General features: G+C 39.0%; 1 protein-coding gene across 1 annotated transcript; it reads left to right on the forward strand.

The window, feature by feature from the left end:
• Window positions 1-9404: 9404 nt before the first annotated feature.
• TSEN2 (tRNA splicing endonuclease subunit 2) lies at window positions 9405-22029 on the forward strand. Its single transcript, XM_075053092.1, has 12 exons — window positions 9405-9505; window positions 10280-10475; window positions 11275-11356; window positions 12031-12067; window positions 13922-14453; window positions 14569-14646; window positions 15228-15278; window positions 15950-16088; window positions 17846-17882; window positions 18550-18661; window positions 19277-19366; window positions 19860-22029. Exons 2-12 carry the CDS (start codon window positions 10302-10304, stop codon window positions 19917-19919), a joined length of 1392 nt encoding a protein of 463 aa, XP_074909193.1. The 5' UTR covers window positions 9405-9505; window positions 10280-10301; the 3' UTR covers window positions 19920-22029.
• Window positions 22030-22048: the final 19 nt, after the last annotated feature.

A 22048-nucleotide genomic window follows, 5' to 3' on the forward strand; every position in this document is an offset into this window, starting at 1 on the left:
AGATATGAAATACATATGTCTTGGAGACTGACCGTTCACAATATTATTCTATTAATTATCATTCCCCAAATGATTAAGTTCTATGTATCAGCACACAATGATTCTCTCTTTGCTCTGGGTGGACAATGGTGTGACAAACCAGGAAGTTTTATCCCATTGTTCAAGGCAGCCTATAAATTAAACTCATACAACTATATCTAAAACAAATTGAGTATGTGCAAGTTGTTCCAGACCTTAAACACTTTAAAGAGCATACAAGTGAGCCTTCTCAGAGGTGTATTCATCAAGGTGCTCTCTGGTTACAAGTGGCTTTCCTAATCCAAGATCCAAATACACTATACAATGCCCTAAAGGCATTTTGCAGAATTGTGATTCTCCTATAGGATGTTGTGGGTATAATACAATGAATGGAACATATTGATCTATAGATGGAGTTTTCCATCTGTGACAGGCTGAAGGTGTTAAACAATTCAAATATCCCTCATTTTTCTCTAATGTTTCAGGACATAACAGAATGGAAATCACTTATATGAAATACGACAAATGTTGAAAGCCAATACATTTTAGATCAGTAAATTATGTGTGCAATTTCTATCTGCTATTTTCAGGAAAGGATATGAGAAATAGGTTGTCTATGTATAGTTTTGCCGGGACATTCAATTCTATGCTTATGATTTGCATGTTTGTATCTGTTGTTTTACAAATCTGAATACCAACATCTAGTAGTCATTTGACTGTTAATCAGCTTCTTCCCTTGTGATATGAAATCCAATCATGTTATAAATTGCACAGTAGGTTTCATAACATGCTGCAATGTGATGACAGGATTGTTCATATTCAAATACAGCCACCCATATTGCTTGGCCACATGCCTCTGTTTGGATTTATATAAGAAGCAAAAGAATTGTAGCTTCTTGTAAATTTTATCATGTGTGAAAATAACCTTGCAGAAACCTACAGTAAGGGCTCAACTTGGCTGCTAAAAAAGCTATGATTTTTACTTGGTGGCAACTAACATGCAAAAGCAGTCCTAAGGTAAAAGCACAGTGAAGACCAAGCACTTCAGTTTAGCCTTGAGTTAAACACACCAAGGTCAGCTCCAAGCGTGGGCTTGGATAATAGCACAGTTACATCATGGTAAAAATAACGTGCTTAGTCTTCTTTTTTTACTTCAGAATAATTCCAACAGTTATTTATTCCAAGATGTAAAAGCCTGCATTTTGAGCAATGAAAAGAAGGTCTTCTGTAACATGGCAGCTTCTGTATTAGTTCATCCATTTCCAAGTCAGGTGCAACATAAAATGTTACTCTTTCAACAGGTTAGCAGAGGTAATTTTCAACCTACAATGCATCCTTTGAGATTTGAAGCACTGTTGACTGGTTGTACTGCTCAGAAAAGTCCTGACCAACTAGTTCTGTCCTGTGCCAACCTCTTTAATTCACTCACATTGTTAATATGATCTTATTAATACGTTCATACTAACACAGTCACTTCTTTCAGTGACCATGCTCATGACCAGGGTTAATAAGCTTATGTTTTTCAATTTTTAGCATAATGTAGAAAGCCTTTCTGGACCACTTCCTTTCTTGCCCCCAGATTTCAAAATCACATCTTGCTTACAGAGCCCTCACTACTAAATAATGTTTAAATTCCATTTTCTAGACTTAGTATCTTCCTATAAAGACTGCTTTAGCTGAAGTAGCATGCCCATATTTGCATGCAGTTTTAAAAGGCCATGCTTGACCTACCCATTCTAGCAATAACTGGTCACAGTCATCTGAGTTATGAAAGGTGTTTCCTAGATAAACTAACTGTTGGTAAACTATCTCAGATCAACAGCATTGCTTTTTTATTCAATGGCTGTGAGACCAGTCATTTTTAAAGGAGTGGTAATGATCCTAGTTTTCTGCTGAATCTCATTTTAATGACAATAATCAGATCTCATCAACAAAGCCTGGGTCTCTGAGCCTGACATTTACCTCTGAAACCTTGGTGTCTGTGCCAGAGATCTGTTGTGTAGCTAAGATACTGAAGATGCAGAACAACTGGGTGTAGATCACATATCCTCCTCCAACTACTGCGAGAACATAAAATGTCCTCAAAGCCCAAGGCCCAGTAGCCTCCATAAAGCTACCCATTCTTTCCAGTATGACTGTCCTTTACACAGCTTGACAGACAGAAACAAGATTTCCCTACTGTTTGCACTTCCTTTTATGAGTTATTTACTTTTTTTTTAATCTGAAGCCTGAATTTCAAACACTACTGTACCCACAGTTATAATCCTACGGAATCCAGTTGCTAGCTGTTTGTACCTTACTCATTGTTTAAACAAGCCCACATCATGTTATAACTATATGAAGAGAACTGGCCTACTTGATATAATTTGGTCTATCCTACAGTGGCAGAACTATCCCGGAACTTTTGTAACATGATTAGGCCAAAATTTGCTGCAGTTACTGCAGTTGCCACAATAGAACAGTCAAGGCCAAAATAGGTTAAAGGTTAGAAATAGGTTAGACTTCTGTAAGCAGTCACTTCCTCATGCTAGTGACAATCCTTGTCCTATGGATCCAGTAACAGATGTATGATAAACCTTTAGCTCAATATTCATTATGGCTGAGACACCAAAAGAAGCAGAGCCCAGCAGGTAATGGGGAAATGAAAACAGGGATTTAATCTACACTTGAGTTCAAAAGGTACAGAGAGAGGTAATAAACAGAACACAGGAAGGGCAGGGACAAATGAGCCAAGGAACTATATAACGAAGTACAAATGAGACACCAAGCCATTATAAGTTGCTCCCTTGGTTTATGATAGGTAATTGTTTGCCTTTGTGTGCTCATAAACGCATTTAAAATAAACAGAACGCTTCCTACTACAGGCCATGGCACTGTTTTTTCCTGGTAAAGGTTTTAAGAACACCATAGGAATATTAAGATGCTGACATGTAAAACTCAACAAAAGAGCTACAAGCCTTTTCCTGTTATTAAACAAACGGAAAGTAAATATTCAAGATTGGAATATATTCCATAAGAGGATGTTCTGGGGGGTTTTTGTATTTAAAAACATATACACTTCTGGCAACAAATTGATTTATTTGGTTTATTTCAGTTCTTAGAATGTGATGATTTAGGGATTTATCTTGATTTGCTTGTTATTTTGTCCTTTTGTCAGTTATGACACATGAACATAGACAGCATTTAGGATGAGCTTTGAGACACATTTTAGATAATATCTGAATCCAGTAGGGTTGTTTATGTGCTTAAAGGCAGACAGCCTTGTTAAAGCACATTCCTGGATCAGGCATGGTCTAGGTTAAATAGAGTGACACCAAATTTTCATTTTGTTACATAATAAAGATAAGCCCTTCTGCTTCCTTAATATTGTAAATGAGGTAGAAGTGATGGAGACAAATTCAGCTTTAGATGTTATACTCATATCTATGGGAATTATAAACCACTAGTGCCTAGCTTGCATCTGGTCCTGGAAGCTGCCTTAAAATGGTCTGGTACATAGCATTCTCTAAAATCTATTCTGTCCTTACATTTAACAAAGCTGAAAATGCCTGGGAAACCAGAAGAAAAACAGTGAAAAAAGTCTCTCTTCTGGGTTATTCCTAGAGTGGAATTCAGTAATCTTAAATAAGGCCTTCATTTCAGCTCCTTGGAATTCCCTAGTATTTGAACTAAATTGCTGGTCTCTGACCTATTATTAATGAATGGGTGGGCAAATCACAAAAACGCCACAGAGGACATAAACTGATACCTCTCTTTGCAGTATTACAGGTAATCAAGGAAGTGAGTAAGAATGTCACCGATTTGGCAAGATAAAGATGACTTCTAGATTTGCTGAGGCAAATGAGCAGAGTGATGACAGACATCCTCTTCTGCCAGTGTATAAAGTAGATATCTGGAGTTGTAGCCTGGCACTTTCCATGCCACAACACTCACCACTTTGGCAGAAGAGGAGCACAGGCTTAAAATGGAGTGCAAACCTTGCTCTTCACAGTTGCCATAAGGTTCCCTTGCCCAGCCAAAGCAGTGAAAAACCTCTTCAGTAAAAGAATACCAAGGCCAAAAGGCTGTCTATGTACAGTTTGTTTAAAATTTTGAGCATAAAAAAGAATGTGTGCTCAGTGACTGTACTGACATGCACGCAAGCATAACTGTACTTTCCAACACCCGTTAGATACCCAAAGTAAGTAAACATTAGACATCAATATTTGAATCGAATAATGAGCACAGCAATTATTTAATAATTATGCAGGCATATCTAAATATCTGAGCCACTGGTTTAGGATTCTGCACACATCTGAATGCAAAAAAGAACCGTGCATAGAAAAACTAGAAGCCAAACTGAAAAAAAAAAAACAACCCACACTAAAAATCTTGAAATATTTTTCCAACTATTTATTCCTATAAGTTAATACAAAGCACATAGTAATTCAAAAAAGAATAAGAAAAGCAAGGTTGTAAACAACCAGAGACAATACTCAATATCTGAAAAGTCTGCCAGCCTTAAAGGACCTTTTTCTTAGTGTATAAGATGTACAAAGCGAAAGGTGGGGTTCGTTTGTTTTGCACTAGATTCAGTGCCTTTTTAAACAGAGCGCCAGGTGCACAACTTCACTGATATGAAAATCTATCTTGTATTTACATCTTTCAATGGAGCATAGCATTTTTTATGCATTTTGCACAGGGCTACAATGTTCATTTTAAGTTATAACTGAAAATTGCTGAAATATGGACATCTAGTGGAGACATATAATTATTACAGTTTTCTTTCCAATTGAAACACAAAAAACCGAAATGGACTTTTACTGATTATCTTGCTGGAGCCTGGAGTTTTGTCCTTGCTTTTCACTGCCTGGCCCATTGCTTAGTTGCATGAGGTGAAGCTGACAGAGTCAGAATTTGGCAAAACAGAAGCTGTGCGTCATTTAACAACTTACCTAGGTGACTGATGAAGCAGAAAAACTAATGACCCATGAAGGAACAAAAGTTTCTTCAACAAAAGGTAAATAAATCTGATATGGGAGCTCAAGGGATGGGCAAAAATCAGAGGTTGTAAGTGCCCTTAATTTCCCCTGAAATTGCAAGCTCACACCTTTTGCATTAGTTTCCATGGAGAGAAGGAAAGCGATAATTTTGGGGGCATTGGAAGCCTTGATGCAATGAATATTAATGTTTAGATTTTCAAACCCATATAGTTTGCAATACTAATTGAGAGCTAGCTATGAGGACAAAAAAGTGACACTGCACTACGATGTCTGCAGAGACACACTGATGTGACGGGATGTCAGCTGGATCAAATGGTTCTATAAGAATTCCTCATGAAAGTGTGTTTAATCTCCAAGAACACAAAATCATTTTCCATGTCTGAAGTAAGTATGCTAACTACATACTCATTTTTAATGTTCTCTTTTCTCATGCTATTCACTTTATTGCCTTCCACCTCGGGATTTCTGCTATTATGGGATTCCTTACTGGGTTGATGCTTGGCCAATATTTGTCTGACTTCTCCTTTTTTGTCTCCTGTGAAAACCATCTGAAACTAAGCAGAAACTAACCTTGATTTATTTCTTTAATAAACAAAATGAAGATACTGCATATTAATAAAAATGAAAACTATTCCCTTGTTGGTTTTTTTAAAGTTTCCAAAAACAGTCCCGTATCTCTGTCAAAGTTAATGGAACCAGAATTTCCATGGGAATTTCTGTCAGTCTGGGGAAACTGGAACTGGCTAATGTAAATAACTACAGCCCATCCTCCAACTACTGTTCAAATCACCTTGTGAGAAAGGAATGAGCTTTATTGAAAAGAAATATTTCTTTTGCTGACTACAACTAGTATGGGCTAAGAAAACTTTACAGGAACATTCTGTGAAAACCAGAGACAGAAATGAACCTAATGATGAACCATGACTTGAATTTCATGGGATTCTATGCAAAACTTTCTTTTTTTTGGTATGCAAACCAAAATTACCTAAAGATATTACAAGAATAGATCATTCTTTTATGATTTTATGACTAACTTCCTTGAGAGTGCTACATAGGCAAATAGTTTTACAGGCTGACATTTCTGTTTCTTTTAATAAGCCTAAGAATGTAACATATGTATGTAAAGAGTACCTGGCCTGTATGTTTCAGCTGAGATAGGACTGGGAATTAACTTCCCAACTCCCCATAAAAGACCCCAAACATCCAGAAAATAACCACCTTGGATAACAAAACTCCCTAGCACTTTCTTGCATATGGCAACTTAATTTTACTGGCAGTAGCATGAAAATTAGTTATTATTAGCTGTTAAATATTAGTTAATATAATATTACATGAGGTCTTTTGTATAAATGGAGTGTTTCATCTAAATGATTCCAGGCGAACTTTGTAATGTGACTGTTATTGAGGAAGGGCACAATAAACCACAGAAAGGCTGAGAGTACATGATTCCAAATGCTGATGTAGATTTTAAAGGATATTACTGCATATGTGGTCACAGGAAGAGTTTAATAAGCCTGATGGTGAGAGCATATCTTCCCATTGTAACTATTTTTCAGTTCTACATCTCCACCACTGATGGAGAAATTCTGTAACAGAGCAGAAGCTAGCAACTTCCCCCTGAAAAGACATATTGCTAGTTCAGAGGGACTACTATGCATGCACTAGTGTCCCCAAATGGGACCATGCTGTAGGAAATTCTGGGTATGGCAATGTAAACAACAGGACATTGAGGGTCAGGCAACGGACAAGCGAAAATTCTGCAGCAAAGGCAACTGTGTCAAAGTTTAAGGCAATGCATTTCTAGAACTGAAAAGTTACAACCAAGTTGTTCTCATCATGATTTGGAAAAGAGGGTCATACTAGTCTTTTCAGAAAGCTGACATCGGTTTGGACCTTAATTTAATAAAGAGCAACAGAATAATTCAGCTGAGTATCAAGAAATAGTAAGCAATCAGGTACTCTGCATTAGAAGCAATGAATCAGTCAGAGACAACATGGAAGTGTAGTCCGTTCTCATAATGACATTCCTGAACCAAAAGACAGTAAAACAGAAATGGAAAGCTGAAAGATGATTTAACGAAAGCTGCAGGCTTTCAGCCTCTGCAGGGCAGTACAGAGCATTGCATTTTCTGCCGCACTGCAGAGAGATCAGAAAAGCCCCTGGAAGGATAAATCCTGAAAACTCCCGTGAAAGGGATCTTCAGTGCTTTTAGTGCAGGCCCTTGTCTCAAGGCAGGACTAACTTTAGTTGAACTGTTCCTGAAAGACGTTTGTCTAACCTGCTCTTAAAATTTCCAGTGATGGACATAATACAATCCTCCTAGGTCATGACAGTGTTGTCCTCGCCTCACAGGTACAATCCTGTTTTGCAACATAATCTCCTTGCTCCTCCTATTCTTTCCCAGTGGTCATGCAGAACAATGTATGTCTCCCTCTTTGCAATGGTCTGTTTTTCCTATTTTACCTTTTCTAGACTTATTTCAGTCTTTCCTCCTAAGTCACTCTTGTCATTCTCTTCTTGACAGCAGACTGACATTTCTGACTCATTCCCAGTTTGTGATTCACTAATCTTGGGGGTTTGCTTTTCAGAGCTACAGCCTAGTCATTTAGCCGCCGCCTTGTCATTAGCTGTCTCATCATAAAAAGGGAGATCCAGATATTTGTGAAAGTGTCTGTACAATTATTGATATGCTAAGAAAAAAATGGGCATGACTCATCTTAAAGACAGCTTGTCCTTCAGATAACAAAATTTCTGGTTGAAGCACAATCTGGGCTTATAATCAGAAACGGGAGCAGATGTTTGGTTGAAGAAATGTGAGTGTGATTCAGTTAATTGAGTGAATGGCATATGCTGCGGTTTCCCTCTCAAGGCTGTAAGAAGATAACAAGATGTGAAGGAAAGCAACTGACCTATAGCTTTTTTATGTTTTGTCTACTTCTCACTGTAATGTACGTCTCATAGCAATGCCTCTGCACAATGAGAAAATACAGATATATCTAACATAGATAAACTCCACTTCCATTTAAAGGAGACTTGATTTGACAAAATTTAGAAGGGATTTTGAAACAAAGTGACATCTTTGATACTGGCTTACTTTCATGTTGTTACCTAGAATAATTTAACTCACAGGTATTTTAATGGTAGAGCTCTAAGAACAAACCTGAAGTTATCAGAGCATTGCTGTGTACTTTGGTGACAGGAATGCAGCAGGCTCCTCTGTGGTTCAGCTTCAACACTTTACAAAGTGTAAATCAACGTTCAAAATAAATTCACACTCATTCGATGGTATATAAAGGGGACCTCTGTAGGAAAAAACCGCAAGAACACTCGCTTGGTGTTCTCATGTTTTGCCCTACATTTCCTGTGTGGCCTTGTAACCATTACTGCCCCCTCTGTGCCTCATGAGTCTGTCAGGAAAATGGGAATAAGAGATAAAATACCTCATAAGAATGATGTATTTTTACAACTTTTCACCAGTGACTTCACTGATTTCTCTGTTGAAAATCACAGACTTCTCTGTCTCTCTGGAGCCAAAATGTCTTGATCTTCTTTCTTTGATAGCAGCACCTCACAATATAACCTCAAAATAAGAAAGAGTAGTTGCATCATAGTTGCATGTATGATGATGAATTTGATGAGCAAGGCTCAAACTGGTAACAGGTTCACTTGTGTATCAAAACAGAAAAAGGGCGGTTTGCTCCTCCCTAACTCGTGAAAATGCTTTGCTGCTTTTTTTTTCCAAATTGCACCACCATGTCCTCCTGAATGCGGCTCCGGTAGTAAGCTGCACGATCACAATTACCTCTGTTAACAAGTTGTGTAAGGAGCATTGCATTATCCCTGGCAGTTACATGAGTCACGGCCACATCAAGGGTTTGTTACGGAGCCAAAAACAATGGCTTCGAGCTGAAAACTGTCTCTGCCTCACCTCCCACAGCTGTAAAATTTCACCCACCCGCGTATCACAAACGCCGCTCATTATGGAGCTCATCATTCATTTCAGGACGGGTGTTCCACACGAAGTGTCGTTCTTCTCTCACTTTTTTATTTTTAAATCGCCAGCAGCGGTGGTTTTGCAGCCCGGGGACATTACCGCAGCACCACGGTTGGCAGCAACCAGAAACGCGGTGCCGAGGTCCCGGGCAACCCAGCCTCCCTCCTCCTCGCACGGACGCCATCTCTGCCTCTCTCCCTTGAGGCCGGTCCCGCGGCCGGGGCGCTGGGGGCCGTCCGGCCCACCTCCTCCCCACAGGCTGCCCCGGCTGCCTCCGCTCGCCCCTCGGGGCCGGGACCCGGCGTCCCACCACAGCCGGCGGAGACGCCTCCCCTCAGGGAGCGCCGACGGAGGGGGGGCGGAGCTCCCGCCGCCCTCCCGCCAAGCGGAGCGGGGCGGGGCGGGGCCAGCCGCCCAGAGGCGCCCGCGCGCTCCGGCCCGTGCGCACGCGCGGGCGGGGTTTCGCGGCCCTGCCTGCCGGCGCGCGGCCTCCTCGTGCGGCGGTGACGGGTGCGTGCGTGCGGGCGGGCGGGCGGGCGGTTGCTATGGCGACGGGCGAGTGGCGGTGCCCGGCCTGCGGCCTCACGGTGGTCCGCGGAGCCGGGCCGGGCCGGGCGGAGCTGTGGGTTTCCTTTATCCCGCCGGGGAGAGGCCCGGCCCTGTGTAAAGGCGGTTCCTACGCCGGGAAGGGGGGGTATGAGCGGGGCTTACGCCCCGCTGTGCCGGTCGCCGGCCCGCAGCTGCGGCCACCAAGAGCCCCCCGCGGTGGTTCTGTCAGACGGTGAAGGCTGCCCGTCCCCCACACCTCCTGCTCGGTCCGATTTCCCTCGGGAAGGGGGTTCCCTCTTTAAAGAAGAGAAACCTGCCCCAGCCACTGCTTTTTCTTCAAAATTTATTCCCGTCATTATTCAAAGCAGTTTATATTTAGGCGCTTGTGTGCTGTGGTTTTCTGCGTATTCTGCTCACTCGTCTGTTGTATTCCTGAAACGTTTTCAGCAGTTTATGTACTCGCCTTTCATCTGAAGTTTACTTTATAAACTATTGGCTCAGAAACTATCCCTACCCGGTCTTCAGGGGATACTGCAATGCCCAAGAGAAAAAGATTAACAGATAACACTAGCAAATCGCTGCTTATGTTCGTCTGGCATAATAGTTACAGAATTAAACTTGGATTATACTGTAGGGTTTATTGCTAATTTGCCATAGGGAAGGGAATATTGCTGAAAAGTAAAAATGGGTGAACTTTAATTCCTGAATATTAAATGTTTTGTTTCCGCTTTCTAGGAGGAAACACTAATATTAGGAAATGGCAGAAGCAGTTTTTCATCCCCCAAGAAGGAAAAGAAGAGTTTTTGAGTCGTACGAGTCTCCGTTTCCTGTGGATGTAGGTGGGAAGGATTTCAGAATATGCCAGGCTGAAATCATTAACAACAATGTTATTGTGAGGAACCCTGAAGATATTGAACAGCTGTATAACAAGGTGCTGTATCCTGTTTGCACAGTATGTTTAGTGTTTTAGACACAGGTAGAGCATAATACCTGTTATAATCTGCCTGCCTTTATGTTTTCCTTCCCCTTTAGCCTCCAGTAGTTCTCATATCTCCTTCTTCTCCTGAAATCAGTACAAAACATATATGAGGTATCAAATGTGAAAAGTATTTAATTCTTATCCCAGCAAATAGATTTTGGAATTAAGTGATGTTGTCAGCTAAAAAACAGCTGCAGAGACTTCATGTTTGTTATGTTTATTTCTCCTTTCAACATTTTATGTGACCTTGCAAAAGCATTTTCTTGTTTTTAAAGCTCAGGAGGTTGTAATCTTAATGTTTTATAAATGCTTGTGTAATTCTTTTAGCTTCAGAGTGATTTCTTCCTGAGTGAAATAAGCTACATTAAGCTTCTTATGTCTGAGTACCATTTCACCACCATTCTTAAGCAGTAGCTTTATCCATCTCTTTGTTTTCTATTGTGCATTGTCACAGCATTGAAACACAGGTGTTTTCTTATGCATCTGCTTTCAAATGTCTACTTGGAGATGCCGACTGACAAATATTTAGAATCGAGGAAGAAGGCCCAACACCCTCCACTGGTCAAATCTTTGAGTGCAGGTGTTTAATATTGAAGTAGTTATCAGAAGTTAAGCAACGAGCTTTAGGCAAAGCTTAAATGCTGCAGAATTTCAGTTATTTTTTTCAGCTGATCTTGGCAGTAAACGTTTTATATTTGGAAAGAAGTTAATTTTTGTCTGATATAATAAGGATTTTTCCTTTTCTTTGAAGGGCTATTTTGGAAAAGGTGTCCTTTCAAGAAGTCGACCAGTGTACAGCATTTCAGATCCCTTACTGGTTACTAAGTGGCAAGGTAAATTGTGCCCATTAGTACTTCCATCACTATTCTAATAATAGTACTTTTCACTTTTCTTCACTCATTGAAGATACATGTTTATAAATTGCACACGGAAAAATAATCTCTCTGCCGGGTCAGATCAAGGATCTCTCTCCTCCTATACCTTGTCTCTGATGATGGCCAGTACAAGATCCCTAGGAAAAATACAAGAACAGGAAACGTATGTCGATAGCTCCTTAGTGTGTTCTCCTAGCCTTCACTGATTTGTTAATTAGGAAGTCTGTAAGTAAAGGCATCATCCTTGAACTTTTCTTCCTCTAACTGTCCAGTTTTTCTTGGTTTTAATCTGTAGTTTTCAGTGTCCATGAAATCATGAGGCAAGGATATGTGTAATTTTTAATCTGGTTATAGCCAATCTGGTCTGCTCTTGGTCGTTTATAGAAAGACTGTCTTTTTACAGGCTGGAGAAGAATAGTGGATTTAATTGTTCCATTTGTGCAGGGTGTTCAGTCTTCGTTATCTCTGTACCTTTTCTAGTTCTGTTATGTCCTTCTTGAATACAAGTTGGACCAAAATGGCAGAGGATTGAAAATGGGGATAAATATGAGGCCACAGATTACCTCAATGCTCAAAGTCATGTAAAAACATTTTTATATTGATGAAACAATGTATGATTTTTCTTTATACAGGTGTTAACATAAACATGCCTATAATTGCATCAAAAAAGTAAGTTAATTTACATTGTTCTTGGGTTTTTTAGAAAACAGATGATTGTATTTTATGTTTTATCTTGCTGGTTTTCAAATAGTTGGCTATATGCATGCTGATGACTTGCTTCTATTTCTTTTCTTTGTATTTCATTTATAAATCACATTAGGAAAAGTAGAAATATAGTAGGTTCAGCATGGTTTTACATGTAAGCTTGCATGTATTAATTGCTGTTTAGAAGCCAAGATTGAGTGTATACATAGTAGTATGTGTAATTAATTCATAATAATATCAACCATAATAAACTTGTCTTTTAGCTGAGAAGGAGAGAAAGAAGTTTCTGGGGCAGGCTATTTAAAATAACTTTCCCAATTCCTTATTGAATTAATATAGCGTTAATTAATAGGCTGAAGCTGCTCTTGAACTTTTCTAATACATAAATGTTTATTTTTTTTAAGGTCTCTATTAACACTGCTAGTTTGTACATTTAAGAAAACAGAGTGTTGGACCACATCTTTATTGTTCTGCTTAAATAGTACATGAACTAACTGTAAGAATGTGCAAGTTAGTTACGCTGTTTGCTTTAATCCTACAATAACTCTAAAAAATTTTACTTTACTTAAATTTAAAAGTTATGCTCCTTCAGTCCTCAACTTTAGGTAAGGCAAACAGTAGCAATATTACTACTGCTGCTACTACAGTTATTACTGCTTGCAGAAACACTTGTCATTCTTACTAGTCTACTTTGTGACTGCTTTATGTGTCAGCAAATACAGCTGAGCATCAGTGAAAGTGTTACATTGGTGCAGAAGGTGCATCATGATCCATCTCAGTAGAGACCTGTAAGTGCAAATTACATTTAAATCATAGGATAAAGAGGAGTCTATTTTTTATAACAAAAGGTACAGCACTGAATTATATAGCTTTATTATGAGACTCCAGAGGGACTTATATTTTGTGTTGACACATGCAATTTGCATTTAATTGTCTTTGCAGTTCTTCATTACCTGGTCTGTAATTGCTGTGTTGGGGTTTTGTCTGGGGAAATAAAGAATATTGTACTAGATTTGTCCAAGTTTGAATAAGGATAGCTGCACTCAGCTACCTGTAACTTTCACAAAATGAAGATTAATGTCTTTGACTGGATATTGATGTTATCTTCCAAGGAGAAATAACTAAGGGGGCACTAAAAGCTCTTATAATTTAAAAACATTAGAAGTATTTACAGCTTTCAGCTACTATCTCACTGACAGAATTATTGTTATTTCTCAGGGATGTGAGGGTTTTGGTTAAAACTGAAGATAGTTTCTGCTTATGATTTTTACACTGGTGGTTTTGCTATGCGATTGCTGTTTCAAAGGTAGTTAAAACAGAGTTTGAAGGTACTGTTCTCAGTAGTTAGCTGTATAATAGATGAAGTGTGCGAGAGATCTATCTGCAAAGTCTTGTTGCGTATTTTCATCATGCAGGCTCTGATACCAGGATGGTTTTGCAGGGAATTCAGGCTTAAGGCTTCCATGGGAGAAAGGAGTTTTTGCTGGTGAAGTTCTTGCTTCCTGAAACTATGTAGCAATAGTCCTCAATGCATGGTCTTTGCACAACCTTCAGTAAGGGTGTTTGTTGCCACAGAAATTGAACAGGCAAAACAAAGCTGAAGAAGGTAGCAGAATCTTGATGTTCAGTCATATCTGCAGTTGTCTGAAGACTGGAGTCCTATTACATTGTGCATGTTGTACGTTGCATAGCAGTTATTGGGGTGTGTGTTCAGATTTGTTTTGTGAACTGTGCTGAATCTTACTTTTTTTGAGATGTTTCTGAGGTGTTAATTAAAGGATGTAATGCCCTAGAACTTCTCATTTACATGTTTACTAGGTACCAGTGTCATGTTCAGTGGGCTAAAAGTATTTTGCAAGAGCAAGGATTTGATGACTGCTCGGTTACCAAAATTCTTGAAAATTACACTAAGCCTCTTAAGCTGCTGGTTTTGGAAGAGGATGGAGCTGAACAAACCGGTAATAGTTGCAACAGAATGGGCCCAAATACAGAAAATACAGAACTTTCCAGACAATCTTCTACAGACACTGGAAATGTAGTAGCCCCAAGTCCTGAGAATCAGAATGAAGGCTACAAGAAAGCCTGTTTGGGAGGAGATCCAGCGTTTGATCCTGTGGCCATATGTGGCTCTAAACAACAGGAACAAGATGACTCAAAGGACATAGCTGAACTGTCTTGCCAGAAGCATGGTTTTCTCGTGCATTGTGGCTGCAAGGCTAAGGAGAGCACAGAGCAAAGATCTTGTGAGATGATCAAGTCAAAAGAATGTGCTCCAGAGTATGTATTGGTGCAAGAGGAAGAAGAAGGTAGCTTATGTCCTGAAGATGAGTCTGCTCACGCGCAAGAAAATGTAAGGTTAAAGAGTATCCTAATCTTTTAGAAAAATTATGTCATCAGTGCTATTTTCAGAATTCAGTATTTTTTCCAGTTTAAAGTTTTAGTAATATAGTAAATTTTTCTTGTAGCTTGTCAAGAAGGAAAAACTAGTATGCAGAAGAAATCCATTTAGGATTTTTGAATATTTACAACTCAGCTTGGAAGAGGTATGCTTCAACTGCAGTACAAGTTGTTTTACTTTAATCTGAGAAGTAAACATTAATCTATGTTACAATGTAATTTAATACCTGTTTCTAAAGTACAGGGTTCCCCTGTGCGTCCTAAGTATTTGGATTTTCTTAGTCATTAAACTTATTTTTAATAACCTGCGATAATTACATGATATGGTTAAAAAACATATGTAGGGTCCAATCCCATTCACTTTTGATGAATAATCCCGCTGACAAAGAGACCAGTGATAGGACTTAAGTATAGAAATACCAGGAATATAACATTTGTATAAGTCCTGCTTTGATTGTGCTGCTTCTAAATATGTTCATGTGTGTTAGTTTTAACACCATGCCTTCAAGAGTCTACAGCACATGCACAGATTTTTTTGTAGTGCTGTGTCTGTTGAAATGTAAAGGTCATGAAGACAAATCTCAAAGGAAACCTTCAGGCAACCTGTTTGTCTTGATGACATTAGGATTCTTGTACAAAATTAATTTGAGCCTGTGTTCTTGCGTGGAATATAAACTACAGGAAGAGTTTAGCTATCAGTTAAACTTATTCCATTTATTTTTTTTAGGCTTTTTTCTTGGTGTACGCTCTGGGATGTTTAAGTATTTATTATGGTGAGGTAAGAGATTGGATTCGTTTTAGATTGCTGGGGATACCATTAGTTTGGATATGTTTTGGTCTGAAATTTTTACCTACTATGGCAGTATTTTATGCTGTTAATTCTGAAGGAGAAAATACCAAACAGAGTAATTAGGAAGCTTTTCTTATAAGTAATGATATTTCTGTTTATGAAATACTGGTCTGAATGTTTTGTGTTTACCAAGGCAAATAGAGTTAAGCATGGTCTTTCTGTAGAGAAAGGTTTTTGTTCTAACTTAGGCAGGAAGTATGGGGAAAGCAAGTATGGGAGGAGTAATATGGTGAATAGCCTCTCTTTCCTGAAACAGGAAAATTCCTTTGCGTTTTAAGCATTAATTTATAAGTATATCAAGCTACTGTTAATGTAATGACAAAATAATTGAAACCTATGCTTCTAGTTTAAGAATTACCAGGTTTTCCTTTAAACAAGGGCATTATGGAACTGATTGTGAAATACTAAAAAACGCACTAAATGGAGCAACAGGTTTCTGTCTTACATTTAGGGATTCCATATTTTATTGCCCAAAGTTCATGCTCTTTGCAGTAGATTGTGGTATTTGATATTTGGCTGTTAAGCTCTACTACACACAGTATTCTATATCTGCCTAATATTAATGTAGCCACATTAATGCCTTTGGTTGTGATTTTTAGGAGCCCCTAACTATTTTGAAGCTATGGGAAGTTTTCAGCGAAGTGAAGCCCAATTTTAAAACTACCTACATGGCATATCACTACTTCCGCAGTAAGGGTTGGGTCCCCAAAGTCGGACTGAAGTATGGAACTGATCTCTGTGAGTAGCTTCCTTAAAAAATTGAATCATTTGCAACTGACTTCTTTTCAGGCAGTGCAAGACTCCAGTGCCAAAAATGAATTTAACAGTGAGGAGCTGCATGACTGGAGCAGGCTTTGCTGCTTGCAGCTGGCAAAAGACATTTTTGGCTAGACTGTGGGTTAGCAATGGAGTTAGGATGCTAGTAGAAAATAACATCACCTATGCAGTAGCTGAAGAGATAGCTCGAAAGGCCTGTTGTTTTGCTTCATGAGGTTAATGATACAGGATTGCACTGAAATTCCCTTCCCAGGTTTCTCTATCCCCTTCTAAACACATCTTCTGCAGTGTTACCGTGACAGTCTCTGGAATAGCAGGTTTGCATCTAGATCCCAATTCACATCAAAGACCATACCTCTCATTATTCACCTTGTTTAATGGAAGCTGGACTTCTGCTGCACTTCCTGCTAAGACTGTTTCTCTGAATTTTTTTTTTTTTGGGGGGGGGGGGGCGGGATGGGGAGAAAGGGGAAACGACTTGCTTTTTTGTTAATGGTAGGGTTTTAATCTTACAGAAATAATTAGTAGTGTCCGTAATCCCTTGCTAAGTAATTCAAGAACTACATTCAGCTCGCGTCAACATAAACAGTACAGTAATGCTTGTCATTACAGACAAATGTGCATAAAGGGAGATATTTTTTAATATATGCATGCAAACCAGCAGGTGTTTTAATACTGCTGATGCAGTTTTATAATTTGGGTGTTTGAGTATTTGAGTATGTCGAGGTTGTGCTGAGCTAGTCCTTTAGATCCACGTGTAGGTTTGGCTGAATTCATCATCACTGTTCTTAGTACCCTGGGTTGTAGATTGGGTTTTGCTATTGATCACCTGATGTGTATGTGAAATTGATACTAGTTGATTCACCATTCATTTGTGTTCTGGCCTGAATTTATTGTTTAGCATATCACTGCCTTTGGGTTTGTGCCAGACAAAGGAAGTGGATTAGTTTAAGGCTAGTAGGAGTTCTGCCTTACTCCTGAGCTCCTCTGGCTGCTTGTTCTTTGGCAGTACCTTCTTAGAGTTGGTATTACTACAATTGTTTATAATAGATAATTTGCAAATCATGGTTGTCACTGGATTGAAGTGCTGCTCATCCTTTTCCTGACAAGGTCTGTGCTGGCCAGCTGTTATAAGAAAAGCTGTGCTAGTTAAAGAAAGTCCCTTCTTAGAAGCTCATGACAAAAGGAAGACAGGAAATGTAACCATTCAGTTTAGTTACAGCAGTCCAGCTTCGATGAGTCTTGTGTACCCTTGTATAAAGAAGGAACTTTTAGTGGGTGTGGTGAGCAGTATGTAAGAACTTGTGCCCTGTGTCTCTCCTAAAACTTGTGGAAAATGCTTGCTTGGAACAGAAATTTGATGGCTTGTGATCTTTTAATTGTACTCCAGTGGCTCAACTTCTCTTGCAAATACAGTGATGAGTCTGTTGCAGAAAAATTCCATCCTAAACTTTTTCCCATGGCAATTGCTAACTGTCCTTTGGCTCTTCTACTTTATCTTTTACCTGCCACTCCCCTGCAGCTCCCATGGTTTTTTTTGTCTCTTCGCTCTCTCTGCACTTGCTGGGACAACTTAATTCTGAGCAGAAGTCAAAGGTGTTGAAGTTTTGTCTTGTGTAATTAAAACTTATAAAACATTTGAAAATATCTATGGACCCTGGTATTAAACTTAGATGGAAACTCTGTGATTATCTAAGGGTGTTTCTCTTCCATTTCAGTGCTGTATCGAAAAGGACCCCCCTTCTATCATGCAAGGTTTGAAGCTCATGTTTCTGTCTAATTTCTTAGTTTCAAATTAGTAAATTTCTCTCGCGCAAATTTAGTATCTTCACTGGTTAAGCACATATTCTTCACTCAAAATACTTTGCCAGATGCATTCATACTTGAAATGCAAAAGTCCTTTTAGCAGAGGTACTAAATAATGCAATTTCACTGAATTCATGTAACAGTAGTAAGACATTAAAAATTAAAGGTTGCAATGAGTATATTTAGCACTCATATGATGAATGCACTCAGGAAAGTAATTTGATTTAGTAATACTGACTTTTTTAAATATATGGTATGGATAATTTATGTAATTTGGGAGAAAAAACTTTTAAGGGATGATAATTGTCTTTATTTGTTCACTAGTCTGGTTGAACTCCTAGATAATAAATTGGTTATAAATGTCAGACTGGCATTCATAAGAGAATGCCACAGGCATCAGCAGAAGGGTGGGGAGGGAAAGTGCCAGTAAGCATATTCACAACTTCATCTTTTCTCCTCTTTTCTTAGTAGAAAGAGACTTAAGTTTCACAACTTGCTTACTGCATGCTGGCATATTGTTTAACACCAATCTTTAGGTTCTCATTCTTAAGTTTCATGATCTTCCAAAAATGGTAATTTTCTTTCCGTGAATTGTCCTATCTGCTTTGTTTTCCAGTTACTCTGTCATTGCTGAATTAGTTGATGATAATTTTGAAGGTCCTCTTCGCAGACCACTCAGCTGGAAGTCCTTGTCTGGGTTGAACAGAACAACTGTTAATGCTTCTAAGGTAAGTGTAAGATGCTAGTTTTAAAATAGCTTTAAAATGATAAATGTACAGTTTAGTTCCAAAGAACAGAGTGTCGGAGTGAGGCTGGGAAGAGAAACCTTCTGTTTCTAGTCTGCTGAAGAACACGTTGAGTTGCCAATAGGCGAACAAGTTTCCTTTGCCAATATCCAGATGAATTCTGGAAGCAGCTTATTAAAGATCTGTTGCCTGTAGGAATGTTAAAAGTTGTGTGAGGAACTGAAGAAAGACCTGAGGGACACTTCTGTCCTGCTTGCCACTTCTGTTTTTAAAGCCCTCTCCATCTACCAGGATTTTCTTTTGAACAGTGAAACTGAAAGTTTCCAAAAGCTTTTCTCTGTGATAGAGCCTCAGACATAGTGCTCCCATACTCACAGCCATGCTGCTCAGGTGTTATGCTATAATTCTATTTTATCCTATCGCAGTATCATGCTTTGATAAGGAAAGTGAGATATGCATATTATACAGCTCTCCCCAACTTTGTCTGCAGAAGACATCTTGTAGGAAACTTGGTATCTGCACAGCTAATTAATCTAAAACTTGTATAGAAAGAAATCAGTTGAAATTCATGTATTCCTGTTTTCTGTTTGCCAACAGGAACTTATGTTATGCTATTTGATTAGACCATCTGACATGACTGAAGAAGAGATGTTGACACCAGAATGTATGAAAAGAATTAAGGTTCAGGTGAGTAATTGCTTCTCTCCTTTGCCTGTGTAGCTTTGCCTTGGGACAGCTGGACAGCCAACTGTAAGAGCTCCCTTAAACTGTTGCTTGCTCTTTAGCATGCTTTGGTTTTTGCACACATAGCTGCAATAAAATAATGAGATTCCTTTGTGCCCCAAGGCATGAGAAGTGCATTGCAGGCTCTTTAAAGACTTAAGATCTTCTAATCCAAATTTTAATGTTGCTGCTACTGTGAATGTAAGCATTTGCATGGGGAAACAGGGGTACCTATGGAGACTGTAAGGTTAACGTATATTTAAAAATGAAGGGAGAAAAATGTGCGAGAGGCCGGTTCACTTCAGGAACAAATGTAGTCATCTACTAAAATTTCTCAATGGTCACATAATATATGTCAATTTGCTAAAGGCTTAATCCCCATCCCTCACTGATTACCTGTAGGGTTTGGGTTTTTCTTTCCCCCCCTCTCCATAATAATTGCTGGTTTTTATTTCAGGAACTGATTGTAACTCGTTGGGTTTCTTCCCGTGAGCGCAGTGAGCAAGATGAACTTTAACTGACTGTATAGGAAAAACTTATTTTTTTAAAAACTACTTCTTGTTGGTTTTTACCTGATCTCCTCATGATGCACCTTTGCCTCAGAGTAGTTTCTATCAACAGATTCAGTTGGTATGTATAAATGCTATTTAAAATGAGGTATATCCTGTTTACTGGAGAGAATGTTGTATTGAAAACATAACTGAACTATAATAATGCATATGAAGGGTAAAAAATTAAAGCTGTCCCCGAACTCAAAGTACTTGTTTGTTTTATTAAAACTTACAAACGTGTATGTTTGAACGGTGGCTAGACTGCAGTCATTAGTAATGGTGTTTTTAATATTCTGACAGATCCAGGCATTAGTGCTGAATAGGCACTGTGGCCTGCAGAGCCACTGAAGTCCAAAACCTCTACGTCTGCCTGAAAGCCTAAGCAATGAGCAATCAGTTTTCTGGGAACACCACAGATTACTCAGAGATGAACTCAGGAATTGTAAGACTAACTTCGTTTTGTAGCTCAGCACAGGGTCCTACATTTCTTCAGAAATGAGAACTTAAATTTGATAATCCTCAAGTTTAATGCTGGTTTTTAACTGGTTAAAAGCCAGCAGTAATTAGAGCAAGCCAAATAACCTTTTGTGATACCTATGGTACCATTCTGCTTCAATCAAAACCTGACTTCATAGCCTTGATGAAGTTGCACAAACTGAGCTTTGGGGAGAGAGTTGGTTGTTGCAATATTGAGCATTGTAACACATTGTTGTTAAGTGCCTAGACCCTGGAATTCGGTGGCTTATTTTCACAAGCACTGCTCAGAATTGATGAACTCTTCCCAGAATGTGCAAGGATTTAAATTAATTCTGGGGTCTAAGCAGCTAACAGCAAAGTTAAGTGTTAGGCACCTTTCCCCACTAGCATGTCTGTCTTTCCCTGGGGTTTGCAGCATAAGATTCCTCCTTGAAAGTAAGGGCCTAATCTTGCCCCATGGCAGCAAATGCCCTGACCATGAGTTGATGCCCTTTACTTTTGCTGAAGGTGGGTTACTGTGCAGAAAATAATGCAGATTTGCTGAGCTGGTGAGAGGAAGTCTGTCTCTCTAGCTTGGCAAGTATAGGTCTCAGTTTCATCACTGCTTTTTTCTCTTTTATCCAGTAACTACAACAGTCTATACACTAGTTTTTTTTCATAGTGCACTCATAGCTCTCTGCCCTGGCCTATCACATGTAGTAAAACAGACTGGGAGACACTGATGTGTTTTGTATAGAGTGAGGTATAGGACAGTGCTGAGCAGTTCTGCCTTGCTACACTAGATGCCTGCTATTTTCTAACTTTTTTGGAAGATTTAGTCCTCTAGATTGCACATTCCTAAATAAAATGCTTACTATTGCTAAGCCAGTTTGGAAAACAAACCAACCAACTGAGGAAGTATTCAGTTGTCTTTCAAGTAGAGCCAGGAGGTTTAAGGATCAACTATGCTGCATTTTAAGTATTGCTGCGTTAGATTCGGGCACTTGAATTCCATCTTAGTCTTCGAACAATAGGCTTCCTTGCATCACCGTGCTGTTAAGATTTATTTATCCCCTCCCCCGCCCCCCACCCCGGGTTGTGAGAGAAGTCATTTGCTGCAACAGTAGGCATTATAGCTGGTGACAATGACACCGTTTTGGATTGTCTTTGTGCTGTTTTCATTCACTATAAAAGGGGTTTTGCCTCCTGGTCACAGGAAATTTTCCAGGGCTGGTAAAAATTCTGTCAACTTGGACTGTTCCCACCAAACACAAAACCACAATCTTGTTTACTTAGGCAGTTTAGACTGTGAAGCCATGTCATGAATGCAGGAAACTACATACAACTCAAAGTGGAAGATCTTCTAGTCTTTGCTTTCCTTTAATACAGCTGCTACTGGAAAGATGTAAAATGAGAATGTTAATTGCATAATAGCTTTTTCAAGCTGAACAGGTATGTATGTGTTGACTATACATGGCAAGGTGTTTTATTTCTAGCTGCAGATGACTGTACTTCATGTTTCGGTACTGTTGTATCAAATAACTTACATTAGATAGTTGTACCGTAGCACTGATGCTTGCCATTTTATTTGTATTTTACCAATAAAATACAGTACTTAGATGAAGTGTGGATTCTGATT

This window comes from Buteo buteo, chromosome 21, assembly GCF_964188355.1.
Source record: "Buteo buteo chromosome 21, bButBut1.hap1.1, whole genome shotgun sequence".
In the NCBI taxonomy this organism is placed as follows: Eukaryota; Metazoa; Chordata; class Aves; order Accipitriformes; family Accipitridae; genus Buteo; species Buteo buteo.

Excerpts from the sequence above, each read along its gene's own strand:
- TSEN2 (XM_075053092.1), top strand. The coding sequence starts at position 10,302 with ATGGCAGAAGCAGTTTTTCATCCCCCAAGAAGGAAAAGAAGAGTTTTT. Across the intron at positions 17,883-18,549 it reads CCCCCCTTCTATCATGCAAG|TTACTCTGTCATTGCTGAAT; the intron begins GTTTGAAGCTCA and ends TTTGTTTTCCAG. Across the intron at positions 19,367-19,859 it reads TGAAAAGAATTAAGGTTCAG|GAACTGATTGTAACTCGTTG; the intron begins GTGAGTAATTGC and ends TTTTTATTTCAG.